At 42.1% G+C, this 23,521-nt stretch overlaps 1 protein-coding gene and 1 long non-coding RNA gene across 5 annotated transcripts in view; one reads left to right on the top strand and one right to left on the bottom strand.

Annotated features, from left to right (window-relative positions):
• Positions 1-1,825: 1,825 nt before the first annotated feature.
• Arl14ep (ARF like GTPase 14 effector protein) lies at positions 1,826-15,757 on the bottom strand. Of its 4 annotated transcripts, none has more exons than XM_034494825.2 (6): positions 13,280-13,412; positions 10,665-10,809; positions 7,963-8,450; positions 5,792-5,919; positions 4,175-4,399; positions 1,826-3,690 (listed from the first exon to the last, which is right to left on the bottom strand). In XM_034494825.2, exons 3-6 carry the CDS (start codon positions 8,386-8,388, stop codon positions 3,636-3,638), a joined length of 834 nt encoding a protein of 277 aa, XP_034350716.1. In that variant the 5' UTR covers positions 8,389-8,450; positions 10,665-10,809; positions 13,280-13,412; the 3' UTR covers positions 1,826-3,635. The 4 variants fall into 4 exon arrangements, with proteins under 4 accessions (XP_034350716.1, XP_076785519.1, XP_076785518.1 ...); XM_076929404.1 differs by lacking the exon at positions 10,665-10,809 and adding an exon at positions 12,431-12,509 and having other exon boundaries at positions 13,280-13,379; XM_076929403.1 differs by lacking the exons at positions 10,665-10,809; positions 13,280-13,412 and adding an exon at positions 15,618-15,757.
• The window catches only part of LOC143441388 (uncharacterized), a 34,961-nt gene continuing 24,932 nt past the window's right edge, over positions 13,493-23,521 (top strand). The window contains exons 1-2 of the long non-coding RNA XR_013108731.1: positions 13,493-13,573; positions 15,672-18,128. This is a non-coding gene — a long non-coding RNA (uncharacterized LOC143441388). The remainder of the gene's footprint in view (positions 13,574-15,671; positions 18,129-23,521) is intronic.

The following is a 23,521-nucleotide window of genomic DNA, read 5'->3' on the forward strand; positions in this document are numbered from 1 at the left end:
TAAGAATGAGATCTACTGAGTAGCAAAGTGCTCAGGGCTAGGACCTAGAGAGGAGGAACTTGGAGGCCTAAGAACGGAGTACAATGATGGAGGGTGCAAAGTGCATGGCGCCTCTTCCATAAGGATGAGTTTTAGTTACTGACCAAGCCCAGGTTTAAGGCCTGAACACTTCTCAGCATTTTGGGGGGCTCCAGGTGGAGGCTGGCTCCCAATGGGGTACAAAGGATCACAGCTGTTTTCAACTGCTTCCACTGCCACGTTCCAGATAACCAGAAGAAAGCAGGCTTGTGAGTTTAACAGTCCCGATTCCTCCAATGCTTACCCTAGGCTGTGCTTCCTACATAGTTGTATAAAAGAAAATCTAGTAAGGGTTTATTTTTACTTACATTTTAAGCTAAGGTCTTACTAGGAACTATTTTGGGATAGATGTTAATTGGGTTACTGTATCAGCTGCTGTTCTCCAGAGATTTGTGTGTGTTATATAATCTACTTAACTAGATGTCTCCATATAAACGGTAGGAACACTTACTGAAGTAGTATAAGGCAAAGCCCAAGGATTTATCAATCCTTAATCTATCGAGTGATTTAAAGCATTGTTGCTACTGCCTATTTGCCAAGCATGTCTTCACACGCTACCTACAACAGAATGTCCTAGAGAAGTAGCTGAAGCAACAGGCTGCTCATCCTAACAGCTTTTGTCTGCTACTTCCACTTCAGTAAAATCTTGCCCGTCTGCCCCACCCATGGTATTAATGTAACCTGGACCCACTACCAAGGTCTTTCAGGAGCAATCCTGGTTCCCACTGATGTTAACATAGTTCTCCCCTTCTCATTGGTGTTGTGGTGCTTAGTCCAGAAAGACTCTGGCAACATTACCAACCAGAAAAGGAGTAGATGGCTCATCTGGCAAAAGCCTGGTGAACTGAGTTTGATCCACAGGAACCATGGAAAGGTGAAAAAAGAGAAGGGAACCCAGGTGTCCTCTGACCGCCATCCTATTGCCACTCACTCACCAAATAATATTCTTTTAGTTCCTAAAAAACTAGATTGTTTTGCATCACTATGACAATAATTAACACAATTACTGTAAGGTGACAGGTTTGTGGTGTTTATTTTCAGAGATACCAGCAGATGTCAGCAAAAACTAAGGTGTCACATGAATTTCCAATAAGCATGTAAGCTTTTCCCCAGGGTGGCCAGAAGTCAAGTGCAAAGCTTAATTGAAAGGTTGGTCCGGGCAGGACACACCTTTGTTCTGCACTGCCAACTAATTTTTAATCACTTTTTTGGAGGTGAGATGGGTGTGATCATAGATTGGGACATGATTTATGAATAAGACTTTCAAATACTCAATGTTCTTGTTAACCAACAAAAATCTACACCAAATAACAGAAAGGATCCTTTTCAGTGGCAAGATGGCTCAGAGAATAAAGTGCTTGCTGCTCAAGTGTGGATGGGTTTGGATCCCAGCACCCCTTAACGCCTGCATCACATAGCTGAGGGAAAGACTGGTGATCCCAGGGCAAGGTGGCTAGCTAGAACGGTCCCATCAGCAAGCTCCAGGGCCAGTGAAACGCACAACCTCAGCAAATACAGTGGCAAGCAACTGAGGACACAACAAATCAACCTTGGGCCTCCACATCTACATATTCAATGCACATTGCACATGTGTCCACACAGGTGACCATGCACACATGCACATGCATGTGCACACTCATGTACACATACACACTTAAAATAAATAGTAAGCTTGCGTTATTTCTAAAATACTGTCTTCATTAATTTACCCAAGATCACACACACAATATTAATAAACAAGCCTATATTGTTTATTTCTAAAATAGTCTTTATTAGTTTGCTTAAGATGTCTCTCTCACATACATACATACTTAAAAATTAAACAGTAAGCCTGCATTGTTTATTTCTAAAATAGTCTTTATTAGTTTACCCAAGATCAGATATACTTTTGTCTATAAACTCTACAGTATGTTTGGTTCCCAAATACACACAAAGAACAAACAGCAAAATGGTTGAAAACCTTCCCCTTGGAAAAAGTTATTCTCTTTACAAAAAGAACAGATCTGTTCTAAGGAATGATTAACTGTAGCTATTTTATATAAAGTCTTTTCCCCATTAGAAATATGCTTCCATTCTAAGTAAATATCAATGCCCCAAACTTTAATTTTAGCAGTATGGTAAACACATGCATGTCACCCCAGCACAAAAAAGGCTGTGGTATGAAGGCTGCAGAGGTCCAGGGCCAGCCTGGGTTACAGGGTCAAAAAAAAACCCTAAATGAAAGCACATTTAATTCCAAGTTGGAAATGGCAGTTTATCAAAGAAAAGCAAGTGAGGGTAGAGATAACAAACTAAACATGACTGTCACTGTACTGGGAAACTCAAACTGCCTTCCATGCTTCCAAGTATTCTAAGCTGCTAAAGATTCAGGAACATCAGAACCTTGGAGGCTACAAGAGGCTTTCGTGAGTAAGAAGTGCTGGAGATGTTTTTATTCTGACTTCTCAGCAAGACTTCAGCAGTACCCAGAAGCTTTGTTTCTATCCCACATGTCCCAGCGTCTCCATTTTCTCATCACTCTCTTGAGGGATGTATTTAGAAGTCTCAATCCTCATATCTATCTACAATCTTAACAGCCAGAAGTACTGCTGTGATAATCTGAATAAGGCCCCAGAGGCTCATACACTTGAATTCGTATTTCCAGTGAGTGGTACTACTTGATAAGAATTAGGAGGGGTGGCCTTGTTAGAAAAGTGTGTCAATACAATGCTTTCTTTTATAAGTGTTGCCCTGCTTGGTCATGGTATCTCTTCACAGCAATAGAACAGTGACTGAGACCAATGTGTGTAGCCACTTATGTACTATACACTCATGCCTTAAATGTAAACAGAGGAACAAATTTTCATCAAGAATGCATAGATTAAGAACTGAAAAGCGGATGGTGTAATGAACATTTGTGTTCATGTCTAGTTAGAAGAACTGTATTTTAGCACTCAGGTATCTAGTTTATTTTCAAAATGTCCCGCTATTGTGTTGCATGGAGATCAGTTTTCTGTGTCACAGGCCCTGCTCCCACCTAAGGGCTGGGCACGTGAGCCCTCAGCACTGTGAGGCCATGCACCAAAGAAACGCTAATAATCCAGGGGAAAGAGGACTGCTGTGTGACCTTTAATATCCATCAAAACATTAAAAACTTGTAACTATAAATGGATAAAAAAATAAAGTTTGTATATCAAGAATTGGAGTTTCATTATATTGCCTAAAAGTAGTCTGAACAGTGTTTGACTGCTTTGTTAGTAATATTGATCTGGAACCTTTCTGACCATTCCAATGTTGTGAAGCATCTATTTACAATAGCTTTTAATGTTACATTTTTACCATAACTTCGTGTAGAACAGTCTTCTTGCTCATCCCAGCTGCTTCTCTCAGCAATGTTGGTAAGTTTCCAGCATCAGGTTCCTCTGAGGCACATCTGTCTCCAGAACAGCAATGGTAATCAACACTCCCATGACCATCGGCGACAATTCCATTTACGACTGATCCAAATTTCATTTCCAGAAATGTCACTGTTCATTTCTTTGCTGCGTTTTCCTCTTTGCTGGTCAATATTTGGGTGATCATTTTTGTAAAATATCATATGGGTGACAGGGAGATAACAGACCATATGCTTTGCTGTAAGTGAATTAAATAACAGGTGTACAGAGAGCAACCACTGGCAGAACGGAAAAGAAGCTCCTGATTGGCACAGACCACGAAGCTCAGCTGCTAAGCACACCCTCACTTCTGCACTGGGAAGTCAGACTCCATGCAGTGGACAGTAAGTACACTGAGGTAAACTCACATGTGCATTAGGCTGCCATGGCATGGAGAGGACTCAACTAAATCATCATCACTGAAATTTGTTCATATGGGAACCCTAAAAATCTACTACCTACACTTGTTAGACTGGCCCAGACAGGCTTAGAGCCGACTCTGGAAAAACCCATCTAAACTTACATCAAATAAAGAATTATAAAGCACCCCAAATGCAACCAAATTCATACTAAGGTGTTTCAGACTTATTTATCACCAGCTAGGCTATACTTGCATCTAAAAGCGATAGAATTTTAGAGAGAGAGAGAGAGTTAGAGCCCCATAGTTTGATGCTATCAATTACCCAGCATGTTTATTATGGATTATCTCTCCTCCTTCAATCTCTATCTGCTCATACAGCCATTTGCGGTCGCAGCGGCACTCGGCCCCACACTTGGTAGAGCCACAAGTGGGACAGGCGTAGAAGCACCCCAGGCAGTCCTCGTCCAGGCAGTCGCAGAGGTCCATGCCACTGAAAATCAGCAGGCCCTGGCTGTCATACACCTTACTCTTTGCTGGAATAATTTGTCTGTAAAATAAAACAGTGAGCTGCACTTCATACATATTATATTTGAATATTTAGTTGAAAATAAGATATGAAGAACATGGAGGTAAAGTATTTCTATGTAGAGACGCAGGCTACTGGCTTACTGTGTACTCCCCAGGAGGGTTCTAGATGGGAAGAGTGGCCTAAATGAGGAAAATAAAAGACCGATGAAGCCGCGTGGATGTTAGCTCAGGGCTGGTGAGGCGGTTCAATGGCCAAGATGCTCGGTACACAAGCGTGATAACTGAGTGATTCCAGGACCCAAGACCAGAGGGAAAATTGGACTTCAGTTTTCCTCTGATCTCCTACACCCATGACATGATATATGCACCCACATACATACATACACATTAAGATGTGCACAAATACTACTTATAACTAAAAAGAATTGTGTAAGAAAATGTCCCACCAAATGGCTTTTCACAAAGCATCAGAGGAATGAGTAGCTGGCAGTGACTCGCTTTATTGGTTACCAAATGATGCTGCTGTGCACACCTCCTCCTCTAGGGGTCTTGTACTCTAATCAATCTGTTTCTTGTTTTTTCTTTTTTTAAAAGAAGATTTATTTATTTATTATATACAGTGTTCTGCCTGCACATATGCCTACATGTCAGAAGAGGAAGCCAGACCTCACTATAGATGGTTGTGAGCCACCATGTGGTTGCTGGGAACTGAACTCAGAACCTCGGAAGAGCAGTCAGTACTCTCAACCTCTGAGCCGTTTCTCCAGCCCTGTTCTTTTCTTAAGAACTTCTGGTAAATCTGGTCTGAAAATATTTTAAATCACTCAATGGAAAACTTCACAGTTGGAATAAAGGTAAACATGTCGATTCCAGTAAAAAGACAGCCCGATCTGTTATAATAAATTTGTCAGTATCCTTTGGACATGCTCAATGTTAGGATATATATTTTAAATGACTTAGCTCCTGTTCCTTCTGCTGACTCTACTAGAACTGTGTCTACTTCGGACCTGTGCAAAATCGAAAGCACTTGAGTTCTCATAAATACTGTACATAGAAAGCAGACACATCAAGGCGAGAACATCAATATCAAATTTTGTAAACAGTAAACATCTTAGAGACTTGAGAGCTCTAAGATGTTTCTTCAATTATTTTAACTCTCATTCCAAAATATTACCTTGTTCACTTCATGCTACCTTCTCAGAAAGAAGCTTCTAGAGTTCCAACGGATGCTTTACTTTCCTATGAGTGACAGCCAAGGTTTTCAGGTTTAACTAATCAGAATACAACTTAAAATGATTGGTCAGAAAAATATGAAGAGAAAAAAAACAAAAGCAAAAAACAAAAACAAAAAAACCCCACAAGGATAAAGGAGCTGCAACAAATACCCAACAGACCGGAACTGGCTGCCCACCTGTCAGAACCAGCGCTCGAATTTTTGGTGAGCTTCCTTTTCTCCCTTTTACCACTTTCTGGAGCAAATTCAGTTTGCTTTCCTGGGTTTGTAAACTGTAGTGACCTCAGAGCTTTAGCAGTCCTTCCCTGAATAAAAGTAAGAAAACTATAAATTAAAATCTTGAGATCAAATAGGACTTCACTTAGCATTAGCCCAGGTTACCCCCCAGTCAAGAATGCAGTTTGGAACATACACAGAAAGAAAGGTGGGAAAAGCCACCCTTCTAGACTATATTCAAACTTCTGTACTATTTTTACTACTTTAGTCTCTTAGACGGCAGGTGCAAGAGCCTGGCACACTGAGGACAGCAACGGCTGCCCCTCAGGAGAGAAGGCAGCAAAAAGTGTCACATAATCCAACAGCACAGAACTGAGGTTCCAAATACCAATTCTCTGTCCTTCAGAACTTCTAACTTTAAGAGACGTATGGTAGCTTCACATTCTGAAGTGTACTGTGTGTGTATGTCTATATACACATACATGTATATGCACATATATACATGTATATATACGTATATACACATACACTGTATGTATACATACATACACAATATATATATATACTATAGGCTCTGGTAAATCAAAAGTTTGGTGCTAAGATTTTAAGTCTGTTATTTTGGGGAGGTAAAAATAAGTGGTCTTTCAAAATGTTTTCATACACCCAAAGGCAAGATTAGGTGGTAAAGAAGTCAGTCATGTAAGAACAATGGAGAGCTGAGGTGGAGACATCCACGTCTAGAATCAGCGAGTGTCTATGACGAACTTCACATAATTCTGGGTCCTGGAGATATGCCTGAGAGGAACACAATACACACAACTTAAAATTTTAATTTGGTTTATTAATACAACAAAACGGAGAAAATATGCCAGCAGCAAGAATTATAGAATGCTTAAAAAGAGAAACTCTGAAACGTGCTCCTGAGGGGGTAAAGACAGCTTCATGAATCTCAACTTTTCTGATATAAATGTACAGGCATGAGAGCTGGGAAAGGCATAAAATATTTCATACTTTACAATGTAAAAACTATGTGCTCTTTGAGTACAGGGAGCCCCTAAATTTAACCTTAACTATACTCAGAACTTAGAGGCAGAAATATTATGAAAAGTCACAAATATTCAAAAACTTCAAATAAGAATGCAATAATTTGTTTGGTTGTGGACCAGGGACAAGAGGCTGAGGTGTGCACCCCCTCCTCCTACTGTTTCCCCATGGCGACTTCCCTAGCCTTGGTCCTTGGGGCCAGTGAATTTGCCCACCTCAGAGCAATTTCCCAGTAAACCTGCCTTGGAGGCCAGGTCTACTTTGGTATGTAAAATATGTACCTCAGTCCCCTATCCTGGGGTCCCAAACCAAACACCTTCAAAGGAGAAAAACTGAAATTACATTCACTGGCCACTATGACTCATGCCTGGAGGCCCCAGTTCAGGGAGGTCGATTCTCCATGAGAACATGGAGAGTTCCAGGCCAGGCTGCTACAGAGTAAGCCCCCACCGCAAACCCAAAATAAAAGTCAATGATCAGCCACTTCTTATCTTTATCTGATTCTTTTCTTAAAGCAGTGCTTTAGTCCTAGACAAAGACAGACATCCTCCCTGGTGTGTAGTCTCCAGTAGGTGAAACACTCACTTAGCTACTTCAGTAACCGAAAAGGATCTAAGCTCCCCATGCTGGCCTTTGGCAATGTTCTAAAGGCCATTCCTTTTTTTTTGTTTTTTTGTTTTTCGAGACAGGGTTTCTCTGTGTAGCCCTGGAACTCACTCTGTAGACCAGACTGGCCTCAAACTCAGAAATCCGCCTGCCTCTGCCTCCCAAGTGCTGGGATTAAAGGTGTGTGCCACCACCGCCCAGACTTAAGGCCATTCCTAAACTCTGCTTCCTATGGTCTAAGAACAGAAGCTGTAGCTTTGAAATCTTGGGCACATTACATTCTTTTGTTCTAAGCCCTTGTTTACTGCTCATTCCGGACCTTGAGTGTATGGAAACATTTTAAAACATCACTATTTCACCTCAACTTTAAATCTGTTATGTGCTAATGAATGTGACAGAAATATGATAAATATGATTTCTTAGAGTTACTCTGTATATTTAACATCCCACACTGTAGAAAGCACAATGGCATCTATACATACATCTGACTCAGGTTTTCGTCTCTGGCGGTCGTCTGGATCAACATCCACACTTCCATTGATGATCTGGGTACATTTTGGGCAAAGCTTCCAACCAGGTACGAGCTGTCTTCCAAACTTTGCACTCAGAAAAGTGGCATCATCTAAGTCAATTACATGCAGATTCTTTTTGGCTAGCTTCTTGTGTATGTTAAATGGGTCACAACATGACTTCTGTAATTCTTCAAATCTGTCAATATAAATTTTTACGTGATGGAGACAAATTGTATTATTCCCAGAAAGTGTCATTCCAGTTCTAAGCTGAAGTAAGAGCATGTCATTTGATGACAATTCTTTCAATGTCTTGAAACCTGTGTGCCGAGTATAGAAGGTTTTATGGCAGTCCTGTGTGGTACGAAGCTGGACTCCAACTGAACACGGATCCATCATTCTTGAATCTACCAACGCTTCCCCTGTTTTATTTTATCTAGAAAGCTCTTTGGTAGGCCAACCTAGGGAAAACATTAAAGACAGATTTGTACTGAAAATTCTGATTTGGAAAACTATAAAAAGTTAGTAAAATGCAGGTTCTTTAGAAAACAAAAGCAAAGCACAGCAAACATGGAGTAGCAGGAAATACCAAAAGCCTACAATACGAAAGAATGTATTTATCACGGAAATCAAGAAAAAGTCTCGTCAGGTCAGATCTACACCAGAATACTTGCGATCACAGCTACAACGTTAAGATCACATTACATGGTTTAAGGAGAAAAGTGGAAGAAACAAGAAATGTTCACATGAGAAATATTAGGGGCTCAACAGAAAAACTGCTTAGAATTTATAGGGGATTTAACAAGGATGTTAGAAACCAAAACACTGTATGCTTTACACAATATAGAAATGTTACAAAAATACAAAAGACTTTTATGGAATTCTACAAATTCAGTACTATTTCAATCAAAAGACAATTGGAGCCTGGGCAGTGGTAGTGCACACCTTTAATCCCAGCACTTGGGAGGCAAAGGCAGGTGGATTTCTGAGTTTGAGGCCAGCCTGGTCTACAGAGTGAGTTCCAGGACAGCCAGGGCTACACAGAGAAACCCTGTCTCGAAAAACCAAAAAAAAAAAAAAAAAAAAGACAATTGGAAACCCCCTCTGCCTTCCTGCTGAAGTGTGAAAGCTGACTGCATGAAAGAGTACAAGTCCTAGAAAATGTGAAAGAAAAGAATGGGCTGATTTACTAGAAAGATAATTAAAGACGCTATGGTATTGTTGTAGTACAGACAAACAGACTGGGGTTTGTTGTATGACGTGGTACTGTAAATAGATGGCATTATAAACTAAAGTGAAAAGGATTACTGGCTAACATTAAAAAAGAAAAAATTAAATCTCTTCTGGATGAACAATCACACATGAAAAGCCTAAACAAAACCTTTTGCAACCATCTTCTACCTCTAGACACAGGGAAATCATCCCATAGCCATCTTGGGAGTAGAGATTACATGGTCTGGTAACCATATCGACTAACTGATACACTGAGACTAGAATGGCAAAGGAATTGTAACCACTTCACAGGAAGTGACATGACAGGATAACTGTAGGAAGGACTCAAGGAGGTAACCTGCAGGAGGCTGTCATTCATGAGAGCGTTACCCACATTCCTGTAAATAATCTCATCGATATCCTATACCATAAGACAAACTCACTCCCTGGCTCACCAGTGTTTAACCTGGTGGGATAATTATTTGGGTTTGTGGCTGGTACCCCAGTTGTGGTAAACAGATGTTTAACCTCTGGTAAACAGGAAAAGTTAGTGCAAGGAAGTGTGGGGCCTGCTGTGCCAGTACCATGAGGGCCTGCAATCAGATGAACAAGCAGAATCTATACTGTAGTCCTTGAGACTACAACATGTGTGAGGTGAGACTGCCAGCAACTCATGATGGCAGTTGCATGCCCCCTGATATGTATTAGAAGACACCCATCTTGGTGGGCAATCTGGATGAAAGAGAGAATGAGACAAAGGAGGTTGCCATTTCTTACAGGGACCCAAAAACTGGGAACCCAAGAAAAGAATTTAATAGGGTAGTGAAGGAAAAACAAGGTAGAAATTATCTTCAGTACAGGAGAAAGAAAATTTACAATTCAGCATGCAGATGGCCTGGAGCAGGAAACTGAGAATACTTTGCCTCGAACTCCCTGGAATAGACAGAAAGTCCTGGGTTCAATTCCGATCACTGTAGAAACAAGTGGGAACACTCCTACAATCTCACCATCTGGGAGGCTGACTGATCAGAAATTCAAGGTCAGTCTCAGCTCCATCCCTGGATGTCAGTCTGGGCTAGAAACTATCTCAAAAGAGGGGGAAAGGTCATCTCAGGAAAGTCAAACTAAGGAAGTTTATTTTTAGAAACTCAAATCCCTAAAGTACTATAATCTTTGATGGGTCAATTGTAGAAAATTAAACTGCCCATCTGTTGGGAGCCGACTCGTAGCAGAAAGCGGCTATCATCTTTGCAGCCATCTCGAGCCATATACCCTGATAAGAGACTTGTTTTTCAACAGCCTACAACAGCTGAGCACACTCTGATATCCCACATATCTTGTTTTGCTGTTTAGTGCCCCCAGCTGCAAGGCACGTGATATCCACACGTACAAGGAACGTGGCAAAGCATATAAATACCACCCGACTTCCCTTCAATAGAGGAGACTTGAGACTTGATCAGTACCTCTGTCTTGTCTCCATTCTTCGAGTCTCTTCTCCTTCATCCCCACTCTCTCTCTCTTGCTAGACCCTGACCCTCGGACAGGAGCAGCAGCTCGGGTGGGACACAGTGGCCGCCGGGCAGTGTGGGCTCAACACCCATCCAATCACTGCATTTAAAACAAACAAACCCAAAAAAGGAAAGCGTGTTTCGGTGCTTTGCCTACAAGGATGTCTGTGTCCTTCATGGCTGCAAAGGCTAGAAAGTGCAGCATCAAGTGCCATGGAACTGGAGCTGCAGTTGTCAGCTGCTGTGTGGGTGCTGGGGATTCAACCTAGGTCTTTGGGAAAAGCACCCAGTGCTCTTAACTGCTGACCCATCTCTTCAGTCCCAGCCACTGCCTTTTTGTTTAAGTAAGAATCTCTTTGGAGTCACTGTTAAAGGAGAACTGTCTACAGTTGTTGCCAGATACAAAATTATTAGCTAAATTTGCAAATTTGTGCTTTAGATAATGAAGTATCAATTATGCACTACATATTGCTAAAAAGTTAATCCTGTCTGTCTGAAATGCTTATCTAAGTGGACAGTCATGCATCTTTATCTGCTAAATTTGGCACCTCCATTGTCAGAGGCTTTTAGTAAGCAGAGCCTTCTTTGGTTCTAGCTCTTTCTTACGTGAGCTAAAATTGATTTCCTGAAGAATAACTTACAGGAACTGCTCAGTTTAAATTTCCTACCTGAGGTGTTTCTTTTCCAGACAAGACTGTTGGAAACAGACAAGATGGTTCGGTCAGTACAGTGCTCGCTATGTAAGCATAAGGACCCAGGCATCATCCCTTGAACCCACACAAAAGCAAAAAGACTAAGTGCTTGGTGCTCATCTGCAATCCCAGTGCTGGGAAAATGGAGGAAGGAGGATCCCTGGGGCTTGCTGGCCAGCTAGACACTCTTATTGACAAATATTAACACCAAATACACTATACTTTAATGCCTGAATGGAACAGCAGGTCTGCAGACCCTTCTTGGGCATGTGTGGCATTGTGTATGCATCTATTCTGTTTTCCAAAAAGCAAAAATACCTCTGACAAGTATTTAACTAAATGACTTATTTTAGGTTTTATTTTGCTTTTTTTGTTGGTGGTGGTTTTTATGCTTTAAAAAGTCATTAACTCAATTCCTGGGGATTTTATCCAAGAGGAAGCTCATGATTTCTAGTGTCCATTTTGTTTATACATTATCAATTACTTACTGAACTGCTCATTTCTACTGATCAACTGGAACAAAATATTTCTTAATCCAGTTTTAAGTCCCATTGTCTCAAGGCCCAACAAGTTTGGCCAATCACTCACTGGTCCACTCAGTAAAACCTCCTCAGAGTGTGGTTGCTCTAGGGTTACATGTTCCCTGACCACCATGGGATCCAGTCACCTGTATAGCCCACTTGTTTATACCATTTCTTCAAGCATCACGAATTCCTCCTTTCACCTCAGAGGTAAGTTTCCACCAACCTATGTAAAAGAGTAACTTCAAGTCTTTCTGCTTTACAAAAACATCACACTTTGCTACTTGTTAATCCTTATATACAAAGCTCCAAGGGCAACGAACTACCTGACTCAACAGTCATGGCTTCTCTAATTAGCAAATTCTTGCACTTTACTCTTTTTAAAGAACTTTTTAAAATAAACACATGTTCAGAAATTCCTAGAATCCCAAATGGCAGACTTTGAAACAGATGTGATCAGATCCCACTTTTCTGCAATGATCCCCACCCTTGTATGGGATTCACTCACCAATGCCCCTACTCTCTGCCATATCAATATGACTCAAATCATCAGACTGATCCAATAGACAGCTACTATGTACACGGCACTAGGGCAGAAAAAAAATTTAAAACAAAACAAAACAAATAAAAAAGCCAACCCATTAAAGTGCTTAACTAAAATCACAAGGCTAGAGCTGAGAAGACTGTGAATTTTAAAGACGGGCTGGAGAGACAGTTTTAGAGGCTGCTCTTCCACAAGACCCGAGTTCAATTCCCAGCACCCACGTGGTGGCTCATAATATCTTGTAACTCCAGTTTTAAGGGAATCCGACGCCCAGTTCTGATCTCTCTGGGCACCAGCTACGAACTGCTGACACATATATGCGGGCAAAACATCCATCCATACAAAATAAAGTAATAAAAAAATGTTTTAAAAGTTGGACGTGGGAGGCAAAGGCAGGCGGATTTCTGTGAATTCTAGGCTAACCTCGTCTACATAGAAAATTCCAGGTCAGCCAAGCCTACACAGAGAAACTGTCTCAAAAAACAAACCAACCAGCCAAATCAACAAAACTGAAAGACCCAGGCCTGGTTACTCATTTCTATAACCTGAGCTACTCAGGGGGTGATAGTTTGGCACGAGTCCCCACAAAGCAGCTGGAGATGAAGCTCTGGGTTCAAATCTTTCTACTGCAAACTAAAAACCTGCAGCCCGTGACCCTGATACAGTGGCGGACCTACTGTGGTCAAGGTAGAGCCCGGTGCCAGGCAGCTGCAAGCCGCAATCCCCCTCCGCTGTGCAGGCCTCCCCTCCCAACCCTCCTCCCGGTCCCCTACAGCCTCCCACATTCAAGTGCCATCCGCAGAGTCCACTCACAGCCGTGCGGCCGGGTCCACCTAAGCTGCCACCGGGCTCCGTTGGGCTCCGGAGCCACCGTATCTGCACAGGCCAAGCTCCGCCTTCCACACTACCGCCTGCACGGCGCAGACACCAAGAGGATGGCGAATGCGGCTAGAGAGACCGCGTGTACCATAAAGAGGAGCCGGGAGGCGCCTAGAGCGGAAGCCAGCCCGAAGGCCTCCGGAGGCGGAAGGATTGGGTGCGGGGAAGAGGGGATGACTCAATCCAAAGCAAGAGTTGCTTCAGGTGCTTGTCCGCCCTGGGGAAATTGTATCCTTTCCCGAGGTTGGGGAATTGGGAAGCTCTTGGAGGCTCTCAGAGAACACAGGTTTCCTTTACTTCATTTGCAAATCTGTCTGTGCAGGACATCAAACTAATGCACCTGGATACCCCTCATCCCGCAGGAGAGTGAGTTAAATGCAACTCAAGGAATGGACCCTTTATTTAAAGTCTCACATTTTATTTTTTGCTTCATTCCAACTAGATATAGTCTATTATTATACATTATAAAAAATGGCTAGTTTTTTGAGTAAAAGGTAGGAAATTAACCTTTACATTTTGGGGGTGGAGAGAAGAGACTTGTAATCGTTGTTGTTTTGAGGTGCGGTGAGTTTTTTGTTTTGCTTTGGGGATAAAGTTTCAGCTCCGTAGTTGAGGCAGGACCCTAGAACTCTATGTGTACTCCACGTGGCTTTGAATGCAATGGTTTCTTGTTTTCTGAGAATCTGATGCATCTGGTGTGTTTGGATCAACTCCACCTCCACTGATGGATACAGGAGTGAGTTTGTTCTCTTTGTCAGTTAAAGAATTAAATAGGCGGAAAGCGTTGCCCGAAATTCTAGGGTATCCCTGCAGAGTCAACATGTGATCATCTAGGAATTTGGGTCCCTTCCCGGGGATCTTAGTTGTATTAATAAAAGAATAAACTCAACAGAAGCGCAAGGATAGCTTATTCGAGTTTAAAACGAAAAGCCCAGGGCAGGCAATTTGTGAATCTCGGAATTGCCCCAGAGAGGAAGATGGGGAATTATAAACATGGTCAGCCACCGTGGGCAGGCAGCCTTGGGGTGGAAAGTGGAGTTTCAGAAAAAGAGTAAGGAAGTCTAATGCTAAGTTAGGGAACTTTGGCCAGCATCGAAAAAGAAAGATGGAAAAGAATAATAAATAGTTATGCAGTTTTGAGTCAGGCCTCAGAAAGCAGGTCAGACCCAGCCAGGCCAACCAAACCTAACCAAGGCTCTGCTCTTAGAACGGCACAGGGCGTTTGAAGTCTGGGAAGGGGAAACATGTTCTTAAGCTGAATCTGCCTTCCTAGAAGAGGCTTCCCAGCCAGGCCCTGACCTACCCCATTGCATTATACCTTAAGGAAAGAGACTAGGGCATGCCTACAGCTAGACACAGATTCCACTCCCTTCTCTCCAACTCCTCCCACCATTTCTCTCTCACAAAGTCAGGTACATTGTTGTTGTTTCTAACCCAGACTCCAATCATTGCTGTCAGTATTTGCTGTGTGAGGCTATTTATGGACAAAAATCAAGAGATGCATCCCTGAAGAAAACTGACTCTTTTCACCAGTAGCCATCAAATGCCAAAAGTTCCTCAGCTAAGAGTGGGATTTCCTAGGTTCCTCTCTGTTAGGTCCAAAGTGGCCCCTCAAAATGGTGGTGCTGGTGACAGTGTTCTAAACAGAAGGACCCTGGCCAGGTACACAGAAGCATAAAGACAGGAACCTCCCTTATGCTGCCCCAAATGTCAACTACCTTGGGCAAGGTATCTAGTCCTCAGCCAGTCTGAATAGCCTGCATCAGCTCAAAGCTTCCCTGCCTTCTTTGTTTCCCTTACTCCCTGATAGTCTTGATGGTTTGATCACCAGTAAACCTTTCTTTGTGTGGAGTGATCCAGTTTAATGGGTTCACTACATCCTGGATTACAAATGCCTGTGTTGTTTGGAAGACTATAAGACCCCTCCCGCTTTGGCCAACAACTTGAAGAGGGCCACTGGGTAGACAACATAAGAGATTATTTTAGGTGTCTCCAAAAACTGTGACTGAATTAGGGCTGACAAAATTGTCAGTTTAGACATACCATGATTTTCCATAACAATTTTTCTCTTCTGTTTCTGACTGCAAGTGACCCTCTGTTCCACCATATTTTCTATTCATTTTAACTTTGGCATGCCTTATAGTTTACTAACTTACTACATATATTTAACACAATTCTGCCTATGTTTCACAAAGTGCACACTTACTCATATCCTAAATTTAAAACATCCCACGAGCTTTGCATTTATCTCCTAAGCTACTCACATACTTACTGGCTACAGTTACCACTTCTTATGAATTCATCCATCCTTAATTAAGCTGCAAAGGCACTCGGCATCGGCATCGCTGGAGTAGAAAGCTGGAGGAGGCAAGTAGAAGACAAATGGTGTCCTTTTCATGCTGTATTAGCTACTGTGTTTTATCCTGATGAAAACTAAAACTTTTTAAAAAGGAGTACAGGGATAAAGGAGGAGCTGTGACCTGGAATCTCTTATGCTGATGCTAGCTAGTCCCTCTAATAAGGCTGTGTCCCTATGGGGTTAATGGGGTTAGGGTAAGAGAGCTTCCCTTCCTCCTGGTTCCCCAGCCTAAGCATCATGAGACATCCTTTATGGGATGCTAACTGGTCCTTAGGAGAGTAAGGATGAGAAACTGCTGAGCATCCTATAATGTACAGGATGATCTCTGCAATTACTAACTGACTCAATATTTCAAGCGTTTGAAACTCTAACCTAAAGGAATGAGGAAGGCAAGGTGAGGATAAGGGCTGATCAAGAAGAAGCAACACTGGGATTTTTCTGGCTGGTTAGATAGAGATAGTGAGGAGAAGAAGCTGGAGCACAGATGGAAGAGTGAGCCAGAAAGAATGAGTGGAGGGAAGGCCTCCGGGTTGCAGGAGCTGTGTCTGTGATAGCAGGTGAAGATGCACAAGTCAGAGAGTCAGGATGAGAGGATTCTAAGCTGGGGAAATGCTGGTTGGTAATTACTGTTACATCCTTGGGGAGAGATAGGTAATGGCAAAAACAAGTTAGTCAGTGAATGCATGGTGTAAGATGAGAAAAACAGCACTGAAAATGAGTCTGGAATCCTGGTCCCTCATTTGTCTTCCTAAATCAGAATCTCTACATATGAGGTCCAGGAATATGATGTTCCGCAAATGCCCTTGGGTGGTTTTGAAGCATAATGAAGTTTGAAAACAAAATATGGAGGAGGTATTAGAAGAGCTGTCTAAGAAGGAGCAGGCAGTGAGGCATCAGGGAAACTACAAAGGCAGACTTCCCACAATCCCCTGAAGGAGAGCAGCTAGAGCAAGACTCACAGAGCTCCCACAATCCCTGCAAGGAGGTAATCGAGAACCTGGCTCTTAGCAGACATAGCTGCTGTAGGCAGAACTGACCAGCTCATTATATCCACAGGTATAATGTGAGTGATGGGAATCACAAGTCTTCTAGCAGCAATGTGAAAAAGATGAAAAGAAGCAAGCAAAATTAACTTTAGAATGTTATTGTTTACAGGCATGGTGGGGGTCAGGTCTGTAATCTCAGCAACTGGGAGGCCCGAGCAAAGGGATTGTTGTGCACTTTAGGGTAACCTAAACTACAATGTGAGAGGCTGTGAGAAAAACAAAATAAAACATCCCCCACAGGAACCAAGCCAAACCGAACAAGAAGCTCAAGGAAAAAAAGATACATATTGTTTAACTCAACCTGTGGAAACATTTTAAGATATAATAAGAGTAAAAATGTGAGGTGTGCTGCTTTCACGTTAAAACCTGGAAATCTAATGTTTTATACCTTGAACATTTCTCAGTTTGCACTAGACAAATTTCAGGTATTCAGTTGCTGCACAGATTAGCACAGCTGCAGAAGTATATGTGGAAAAGAACAAAAGAAAACTGCGGAGATAAGAAACTACAAAGGACAAAGTAAATGCCTTGACTGCAGTGATACAGTGTTCATGGGGAGTGGGAGAAGACCCTTCTTGGGAAGAGATGGGAGTTGAAGCCAGAGTTTTTTCCAATTTTTATCATTTTATTTATTTACATTCCCATCATTGCCTCCCTCACAGTCCCCCCTCTTACAGTTGCTCATTGCCTCCGAGGGGGTCCCCCTCCCCCGCCTCCCCTTTCCCTCAGGCCTCAAGTCTATTGAGGCACATCTTCTCCCACTGAGGCCTGACCGGGCAGTTCTCTGCTATATTTGTGCCAGAGGCCTCGGACTGGCCCGTGTATGTTCCTGGTTGGTGACTCAGTCTCTGGGAGCTTCTTGGAGTCTGGGTTAATTGAGACTGCTGGTCTTCCTATGGGTTGCTCTCCCCTTTAGTGAAGCCAGATTTAAATAAAACAATGCCACACACAGTTCAGCCACACACAGAACACCTTTAGGCCCATTTGCTGGGTTAAGTATCAGGATTACTCTGGGAATACACACCTGTGTTCAGAGCACAGCCAGGGATGAAGGTATTGGCAGTTGGAGCAGTTTTCTGTAAGACCAGTCTAAGGTCCTTTCCATAGACACTTAAGGATATAGAAAGGGACTGAGGCTAAGGGAAGACATGGGGCAGAGGTAGTTAGTGGCCTAGAGAGATATGACCTTGGAGGGGTCCATGGACAATTGAAGGGGGCCAATTTACTTAATTGTTTCTCAGTTTTGTAAACTTTCCTATTGAATTTTAACAGATCACAGAGAAGAGTTTGAGGCCTGCCTATCTATGACTTTACGATTTTTTGGTTCTGTATTTCACCTACATTACTCCGCACCCAGTTATCATTTCTTGTTACCCAGGTAACCACTACTCTAATGCTGTTTACCATAGACTAATTTGGCAGTTATTTGAACTTTGCAACTATATGGTATGTAGTTTTCCCGACATGGATTCTTGTGCTTAAACCTTATCTCCAAAATTCATTCATATTGTATGTACTGACAGTTCTTTGTATTCCTTGGTAAAATCTTATTCTAAGAATTTCACTAATTGTGATGGTTTGTGTATGGTTTGCTTGGCCCAGGGAGTGGCACTATTAGGAAGTGTAGCCTTGTTGGAGTAGGTGTGTCACTGTGGGTGTGGGCTTGAATACCTTTATCCTAGCTGCCTGGAAGTCAGTATTCTCCTAGCAGCCTCCAGATGAAGATATCCAACTCTCAGTTTCTCCTGCACCATGACTGCCTGGACGCTGTTCAAAGTGCTCCCACCTTGAACTCAGAGATCAGCATGCCAATCTCCTAGGATTAAAGTCCATGTACCACCATGCCTGGACCTAAACTTAGCTGGGTGGGATCTTGCCCTAAAATCACTACTCCCATAATTCAATGTCATATCCTTGAACACAGCATTCAGCTCCATTTCACTTCCTGGTACCCCTTTCATATCATATATTTTATATTTTTTCTTTTTAAGCTTGCTATGCTTGTTCAAAATGCTCTTCAGGAGACATAACCAGAAAACAAAGTTTCTGCTGGGATTTTTTTGAGACTTCCTTTGCCAATGCAATTAGTATAAATCTCTTTACCTTAGCTTCAGGCAGACTCTTCAGACAAGGGCAAAAAGCAGCCACATTCTTCACCAAAATACCACAAAAACAGTCTCTAGGCCATATACTGAAGTTCTTCTCCACTGAAACCTCTTGGGCCAGGTCTGCACAGTTCAAATCATATTTAGCAACAAAGTCTTCCATATTTCTACTAGGATGGCCCATTGAGCCCCACTTAAAGCATTCCATTGCTTTCCAAAGTCCCCAAATCCACATCCTTCCAAACAAAAACATAGTCAGGCCTATCACTGCAATACCCCAGTCCCTGGTACCAACTTCTATCTTAGATAGTTTTACTGCTGTGAACAGACACCATGACCAAGGCAAGTCTTATAAGGACATTTAATTGGAGCTGGCTTACAGGTTCAGAGGGTCAGTCCATTATCATCAAGGAGGGAACATGACAGCATCTAGGCAGGCAAGGTGGAGGAGTTGCTGAGAGTTCTACATCTTCATCTGGAGACTGCTAGGAAAATTCTGATGTCTAGGCAGCAAGGACAAGGGTCTTAAGCACATGCCCACAGTGACACACCTACTCCAAAAAAGTTACACTTCCTAATAGTGCCACTCCCTGGGCTAAGCATATACAAACCATCACACTCATGATAAAAAAAGAAAATGGTTCATTCTGTAAGGCCCCCAGGAATGGAGGACCTCACCCAAGCCTCGGGAATTCATGGCCACCCATTAACTGCAAGACACCGAACTTGATGTAATCAGCAAGAGGCATATTTTAATCAGTATACTGAGGTCAAGACCTGTAGCCCATGCAGGGGCAATGGGGTCTGACCCTGGGGCTTTGGAGACAGAGAGAATTTAAAGCCCAAAACCACAATGGGGGCGGTGGGGGGGGGGGGGGAACCACAACCCAGGGGGAGTAAAGGAGGGCTATTGGAGAGCACCTGTGAAAAGTCCCAGCCAATTATTCAGTTTGTGACAGGGTATAAGGAACAGGCTATTCTCTAAGAGCCTATATGTAATCAGCCATCTATCTTGTGGTCAGCCAAGTTCCTGGTATCCAGGGTGCACAGGCATCCTAACTTGAACTCCCAGCTCAAACCCTATTCAATCTATCATCTATTTTGTCTTGTGGATAGCAAGTTTCCTAGGACCCAGAGTGCAGAACAAGCTGATCTGCACTCTTGACTCCATCTGTGGAAGGTTTGAAAATTTTTAACTCTTTCAATTCTACTTTCAACTCTTAGAGATAATGCTGTTAGGAAATTCTACCTCCATCTTCAGCCATTTTCTGTTTTTATGTAGCCCAACCTGGCCTTAAAGTCACCACAGTCCACTCACAGTGTGTCTTTTTGCTTTGCATACATTCACATTTTCATTTGGAGATGTAGTAGGGAGTGGAATTCTTGGACTGTAGACAGTGTGTGTGTTCAATTGCAGTAAACACTGACAAAGAGTTTTCCAAAGTGGTTAAATCAACTCATACTCTTTGTAAAATGAGTTTGTTCTCTGAAACATGTTTACCAACACTCAAGTGCTGATGTTAAAACTAATATTAGTTATTGTTTATTTGCATTATAGTTATTTTAGTTTTTCAAATTATATTATTTTAATATTAATCTTTCTGTTTCTATCTCAGTCTCTCTCTTTTTCTCTCCCTCTGTACAGGATGTGTATGTGTGTGAACATGTGTATCATGGCATGTATGTGGGGGTCAGAGAGAAACTTTGTAGAGTTGTTTTTCTTCTTTTAACTTTACCTGGGTTCAAGGGATTGATCTTAGATTACCAGATTGAGTGGCAAGCTCCTTAACCCTTTGAGCCATCTTGCTGGCCCCATTATAGGTATTCTTTTTTAAAAAAATTTTATTTATTTATTTGCTTACTTACTTACTATGTGTATTTATGTATAGAGGTCAGAGCACAATGTTCGGGAGTTAGTTTCTCCTGTGTCATATGTATTCTGGGAATCAAATTTAGGTCATCAGACTTGGTAGCTAGTGATGTAACCCACTGAACCGTTTTGTTGGACCAATTGTAGTTATTTTTAAAGTTATGTGCCTTAGGGTTTTATTGATATGAAGTGACACTAGGACAAAGGCAACTCTTATAAAAGAAAATGTTTAATTGGGCTGGCTTAGAGTTTCAAAGCTTTAGTCTATTATTTTCATGGTGAGAATCAAGGCAGCATGCAGGCAGATGTGGCGCTGAAGACCCGAGAATTCTACATCTTGATCTGAAGGCAGCAAGGAGGAGACTGTCTTTGCCAGGCAGCCAGGATGGGGATTGGAATTCTACATTGGGAGGAGCTTGAGCTTAGTAGGCATCAAAGCCTGCCTACACAGTGACACACTTCCTTCAACACAGCCACATCTACTCCAATAAGGCCACTCCTCCTAATAGTGCCACTCCCCATGGCCAAGCATTGAAACATGAATCTATGGGGGCCAAATCCATTCAAACTACCATAGTGTGTAAGCAGTTGTTTGCTAAAGGTAAGTTGCTACGATGTCCAGATGATGCAAAACAAAACTAGAATGAAAAAAACCTGATTCCATTCCTGACTTAGCTATGAGATTGTTGGATAGCCATGCAAATTAATGTAATTGTCTGTATCAGTCAGGGTCATCTAGAGTCACAGCACTTATGGAGTGAATCTATATGTTATTTATTTATTGAAATGAAACTGCAATCCAATTTACCCAACAATGGCTGGATTTAAATGGAAAGTCCAAGAATCTAGTGGTTGTCCAATCCCACAAGGTCCGGTGTCCTAGTTTGTCTTTTGTGTATGCTGGAATCCCAAAGAAGCAGGATCCAGTGCTAGTGAAACAATGGATGTGCTAGCAAGACAGGGACAAGCAGGCAAAGCTCGAAACCTTCCTTCTTCCATGTCCTTATATAGGCTTCCAGAAGAAGGTGTGGTCCAGGTTAAAGGTGCACCTTCCCATCTCAAAATCTGGATCAAAAGCCTGAGTCCTCCAGCCTCAAGATCTGTATCACAAGTGTGCCCTTCATTTCTGGATTGTAGTTCATTGCAGACATGGTCAAGTTGACAACCAGGAATAGCCATTACATTGTCTCAGCTCCACTCGTTATCTGTAAAAGTGAGAATACTTATAGGATTGTTGTGGGGAGTACATGGGTGTATGTGTTCATCTATGTGTGCGTGACACCCTTCCAAAAGGTTTTATGAACAATTTGGCTTAGTATCAGGCCCACAGTAAGGTGTTTTTTTGGTTTTTGGTTTTTGGTTTTTGGTTTTTGGTTTTTGGAGACAGGGTTTCTCTGTATAGCCTTGGCTGTCTGGAACTCACCCTGTAGACCAGGCTGGCCTCGAACTCAGAAATTCGCCTGCCTCTGCCTCCCAAGTGCTGGGATTAAAGGCGAGCGCCACCACCGCCCGGCCCACAGTAAGTTTTTAATGACTGTTACTTGTAATTATATCTGCTGACTGTGAACCTGCAGTTGAGTCTAGAAACACTGGACCATCAGCTCACCCATGTTCTTTAAACTGCGTCACTCTACCTTTCAATATTAGCTATTAAATTCAGTTGAGAAGTAGAGGTGTTTGGACAGATTGACTCCATCTTGTATGTTGTAGTTCATTCCAGACATGGTCAAGTTGATAACCAAGAACAGCTCTCACATTCTCTTAGCTCCAAGTACTTACCTGTAAAAATGAGACTATTATAAGATTGTTATGGGGAATAAAAGAGTGTGTGTGTTCATCTGTTCCTTCATTTCTAACCACAGCCATTCAGAGTTAGTTTCTTAGAGTACTAGTTTAGCACACACATGCGTGTGGCGTCCACTCCAACACATAGAAAAGAATAAAGGTGGACAGGAGTTACTTGATTTTAAAATCCTGTGGCATAAGGGGACTTAACTGGTGTCTGGACAGCAGGGCAAATTGGCACTACATTTTTAACATTTGATTTTTCTCATTTGAAGACTTCAGATTGTTGCGGGGGTGCCATGGGAAAGGAAATACATATCGCCTCACATCTGGTACTCAAAACATTAGCCATATAACCAAGTGGATTTGGCTGAAATTAAAATCCCAAGGCTCTTCATGCTACCCTAATCATTATTGTATCAATTATGATTCATTTGGGCATCCACAATGTGTCTGGCATTATATCAAGGGAGGACGTGGGTGATTTTAGTGATGGTTTCAACCATTTTGCTTCTGTCTAAGAGTGACCCAAATGCTGTAAAGGAACAACAGAAATAAATCATTAAAATGTTACCACTCAAAAGCACTCAGAATTATAAAATATTAGAAACAGAAATGGATCCAACAGTTCTGTTGTATATAGTGTCTTCATCTTAAGGTTGATAAAATTCCATCCCAGGAACACCAGTGTTATACAACCAATACTTAAGTGGCAACCAATGTGTACAAAGGTTGTACTTACTAGGGAACATTCAAGTCATCTAACTCCAAGCGCAGCCATTTCCCCTTTGCCACATTCAGACAATTGGTAGAGCCATGAGCTTCTACTTGTTCTTTCTATCTTTGCTATGTTTGATGTGATCAATAACAGTGAGGATACGAAGGGCAGGTGGCATTGGTGGGGTGCTCTGGCTTGTTTGGCTGAAAAGATTGAACAATTCTAAACATTTCTGAGATTCAGATAAAGAATTTCATTCGAGCCTCTCTGCAGGATGCTGGAGAGCTATAGCA

This window comes from Arvicanthis niloticus, chromosome 2 (genome assembly GCF_011762505.2).
Source record: "Arvicanthis niloticus isolate mArvNil1 chromosome 2, mArvNil1.pat.X, whole genome shotgun sequence".
Lineage (NCBI taxonomy): Eukaryota > Metazoa > Chordata > Mammalia > Rodentia > Muridae > Arvicanthis > Arvicanthis niloticus.